Genomic DNA, 3983 nt, shown 5'->3' with positions numbered 1-3983 from the left:
TTACGCCGCTGCTCTGCTCTCCACAGTACATAGAGAAGGGAGACTCTCTCTTCAAGCGCTAGCTCGACAGCTGCCATCTTGCAAAGATACCGGTCTGGCACAACTTCCTCCCACATTTCCGGTTCACGCGCGTCAAAATATGGATTTGTCTTGGACACGCGTTGAGACGCGAATGTGCACGCGTCAAATTAGGGGCGTTTGGTTCGCGTCCATCGCGTTTGGTGTGAACACACCGTTATACCGTGGCGGACGCCACTGGACTTTTAATGTTGTGTTTTAATGATTTTTATTGTGTTGTCCCCTGGCCAGTGTTATTTTAATTCATTTTACATTTTTAACTATTTAAATATGATAAATTATATTTTAATTATACAGGTTTTAATTCGTGTGCTTTCCCTTGGCGGCTCCACTGCTCTGTCCGTTTGGAGGAAGGTTTCCCTCCTTTAAAAAAACACTGTGGAAATAAAATCACCTTCGCTCCGTTACACCTCTCAAACATGCGTGGATCTGCACTTCCACAGTTTTAGGTGGAGCAGCTCAAAGTAAGTAAGTAAAGTTTATTTATATAGCACCTTTCACAGACATGTGTCACAAAATGCTTTACATGGTAAAAACACAATACAGTCATAAATACATCATGAAAAGCCTGGTCTAATAAAAAGCTTTTTGAAATAAAAATGTCTTCAGCTGCTTTTCGGAGGTCTCCACTGAGTCCAAACACCGTGGAAATAGGGGAAGTGCATTCCACAGTCTGGGTGCAACCGCTTGGAAAGATCGGTCCCCTCGAGTTTTAAAACAAGTGATGCGGGACGACTAAAACGTTAAACAAAGGAACACTCTGTTCATAAGTGCTCTGACTTGGCTCTACGAACGAGTCATTACTCCTGTAACGACACTACGGTTTAGACACTAGCGCCACGACACTATGAATAACAAGAAGTTTATATCGTGAGTGTTTCTCAGCTGCACGCGAGCATGAGACCGTACCTGTGGAAGTAGTGCAGCATGAAGGTGCCGATCAGCAGCCTCCTCCCGGTCCCGGTCTCCGCGGAGAGCAGCAACAGCAGCAGCGGCACAAGGAGAGCCGGCACCTCCTGCAAGAACCAGCCGAGCCTGGCCGGGCAGCAGCGCGCCTTCGTGGGCGCGTAGCGGCCGTACCGTGCGCAGTTTTGCATCTGCCGCAGAAGGTAAGCGCCCCCACCCACCACCAGACCCCAGCTCAGGTAAGACACGACGGCCTCGCGGCACTCCATCACACCCGACAGCAGCCGAGAGGAGGGGGGAGGAGGAAATGGGGGAGGAGGAGAAGGAGGAGGGTGCTACACGTGACCTACTGGCGTCCCGCGTTCCTGCTCAGCCGGTCTCAAAAGAAAAGAGAAACAGAGGGGCGTGGTGTCTGTGTTTGCACCTTTATTTTTCTGAGTGTGGCATCCTCTTTACCTCCAATTTGACTTTGTGTAGGAGGAGAAATGTTCTGTTTTGTTTGCATTCACTGAGTCCAGGAGGTGCTGTCCAGAGAGTCCTCCCTCTGAGCTGCAGTCTGGGTTTCCTGGAGCTGCTCTCCATCTGGCAATATTTAAGAATCAGCGCTCAGCAAGTTAACTCAGAACAGCTGTTAAGGTTCATAACCTCAGCTCTGTGCGATGTTTTCCATGTGGTTAGGGGTTATGTAGCCATGTTAAAGTTTGTTCCATTTGTTGTAGCCACGTGTTTCATATTGGGTTGTTCTAGCGATGTAACAGCGTGCAGGAGTTTAGTGAAACTCCCACAGAACAGTAGCTGTTTCCAATGACCGCTGCAGAGCACTAACATACTGAAATTGGTTTGTAAAAAACAAACACACAACTAACATGTCTGCTGTGCATTTTGACCTGGGAATATTGTCCGTTGACTCCATTCAGCTTGAGAGTTGCTTGACAGCAAGGCAGCAAGCAGAGCTTCAGAGCATCAGTCCACGAGACTGCAAGAAATGGAAATGCACTTCAAGAGAAAACAGTTGGAGATTGGGACAAAGGATGGGAAGAAACAGGAAAACTTGACACAGAGAGGCTGTGGTTGGTCCATGAGGAGAAAATAAAAGAACGTGGGGTTAAGTTCAGGACTAAAAGTATTAATTCTCAAGCTGCTGGGGTCCACATCTCTCTTTCCTTTCCTTGTGTGATGTTCACAAGAACATTAGTCTATTTCCTCTAGTTTCTGAGAAGAATATGGGAGAATATTTCTGGGACTAATGACCCAAAGGTACCTGGACCCTGGATGGGAAATGGACTGATCTCTACAGTATCTGAGCTCAGGTGGCAGAGCAGGTCAGCCACTAATCAGAAGGTCGGTGGTTCGATCCCAGGCTGCCTCCTGGCTGCATGCCAAATATCCTTGGGCAAGATACTAACCCGTGTTTGCCTACTGGTGGTGGTCAGAGGGCCCGGTGGCGCCAGTGTCCGGCAGCCTCGCCTCTGTCAGTGCGCCCCAGGGTGGCTATGGCTACAATGTAGCTGCCATCACCAGTGGGTGGATGACTGAATGTAGTGTAAAGCGCTATCCGGTCTTTAAGTGATGACGTGACGAATCCTACTTCCGGGTCTAAAGTAGTCTGCGTTTAATATGGCTTTTGTGTTGTTAACATGTTTAATGTTTTGTATTTTCTTCTATTTAATCTCAAAAAGCTCCTAAAACAGTCAGTGATCCCTGTTGACCTCCCTCGGCTTTTATTACCGCTAATCATTTATTTAAGCTCAGTTTTTAAACCCTTAGGATGTAACTGCAGCCCAACCCATGCAGCAGTATATGAATGACTAACCTCGTATTGTGGATGGATTATCTCAGTTGTTCTCCTGGCTGAAGTTTGGTCCTTTTACAGCATCCTGCCATGCGATTACATTTGTTCCTGACCACCGAGAACACTCACGTTAACTTTTATCGAGTGGAAAAAAAGTTAGCTTGTTTATATTATGCTAACATAGCTGTGTCGCTAGCTGTCACGTAGCACATCATTATATACCAGCTAGCCAAACTTCAGTAACCCTACAAACGTCACTGCTGTTTAGTTTTCTGTCTTCATTTATGCTGGAAGTGATAACAGAGCTGTACGTTTTAATTTGTTTCCAAAACCCCGCAGTCAGGACATGCTATATTGTATTTAGATAGAAGCTAGCGAGCTAAGTTCCTGCTAACTTCTAACTCCGTTAAATGTCATAAATTCCGTTTTCATGGATGCCTGGATGTTAAACTCAATTGTTACACCTGGTAGAGCAGAACGCTGATCATTTTATTAAAGATGAAAGACTTTAGACAGTTTTCAACTCTCAGTAATGCCACAGTGATCGTTTGATATATGGACCTGCAGCGGAGTTTAGACCCAGACACGGCTAGTGACGTCAAATTTACAAATTTGTCCTGGGACAAAGTGTAAATGTTGTCCCAGGGACATCGTGTGATAGCTTGTTAATAATGGAATGAAAATTATTGATTGTTATTAACTTGTGAAAAAGAAGTGTAACAAATCCACATGTTATGTTCTTACACCCTTACAGAAACTGTGACTCCTTCACAATGTCAGGTAAATGTCAACTCAAGTTGAATAATCAACCAATCAAGCCTTTTTAGCCTTTTTACATGCAATGTTACACGTACAACTGTCCCTGGGACATCATGTAGAAGTTGTCCCAGGGACATCATGTTAAAGTTGCCAGAGACATACCATATGAAAGTTTAGCTTCTTTTAGCCCCTGTTTGTTTTATATTATATATATATATTTTTTTTTAATATTATATTTAATATTTACATTGTATTGCAAAAAACCCCAAAACAAGTTAAAATGAATTAATTATTATTGACTAATTAAACCTTCGTTATTTTTCCACCAGAAATGGACGATAAAATTAGAAGAAGTGTTCTGAATGACGAAAAAAAAAGAACTGGAAAAGATACACAACTTTGTGTGCATGTGTCACAATGCCAGGAGGACCCATTCAGTGTTGTGTTA

The 3983-nt window shown here is 44.2% G+C and overlaps 1 protein-coding gene across 2 annotated transcripts in view; it reads right to left on the bottom strand.

Annotated features, from left to right (window-relative positions):
- The window catches only part of srd5a2a (steroid-5-alpha-reductase, alpha polypeptide 2a), a 21834-nt gene extending 20543 nt beyond the window's left edge, over positions 1-1291 (bottom strand). The window contains exon 1 of one of the 2 annotated variants that reach the window (XM_080879190.1): positions 988-1291. In XM_080879190.1, the coding sequence (XP_080735316.1) occupies positions 988-1253 (266 nt within the window). In that variant the 5' untranslated portion in view covers positions 1254-1291. The remainder of the gene's footprint in view (positions 1-987) is intronic. The other variant, XM_080879191.1, reaches the window with a different exon arrangement.
- Between the last annotated feature and the right edge of the window lie 2692 nt (positions 1292-3983).

The sequence above is a fragment of the Rhamphochromis sp. 'chilingali' genome (genome assembly GCF_963969265.1).
Source record: "Rhamphochromis sp. 'chilingali' genome assembly, chromosome: 4".
Classification (NCBI taxonomy): domain Eukaryota; kingdom Metazoa; phylum Chordata; class Actinopteri; order Cichliformes; family Cichlidae; genus Rhamphochromis; species Rhamphochromis sp. 'chilingali'.
This window is presented reverse-complemented; position numbering and strand designations above follow the sequence as displayed.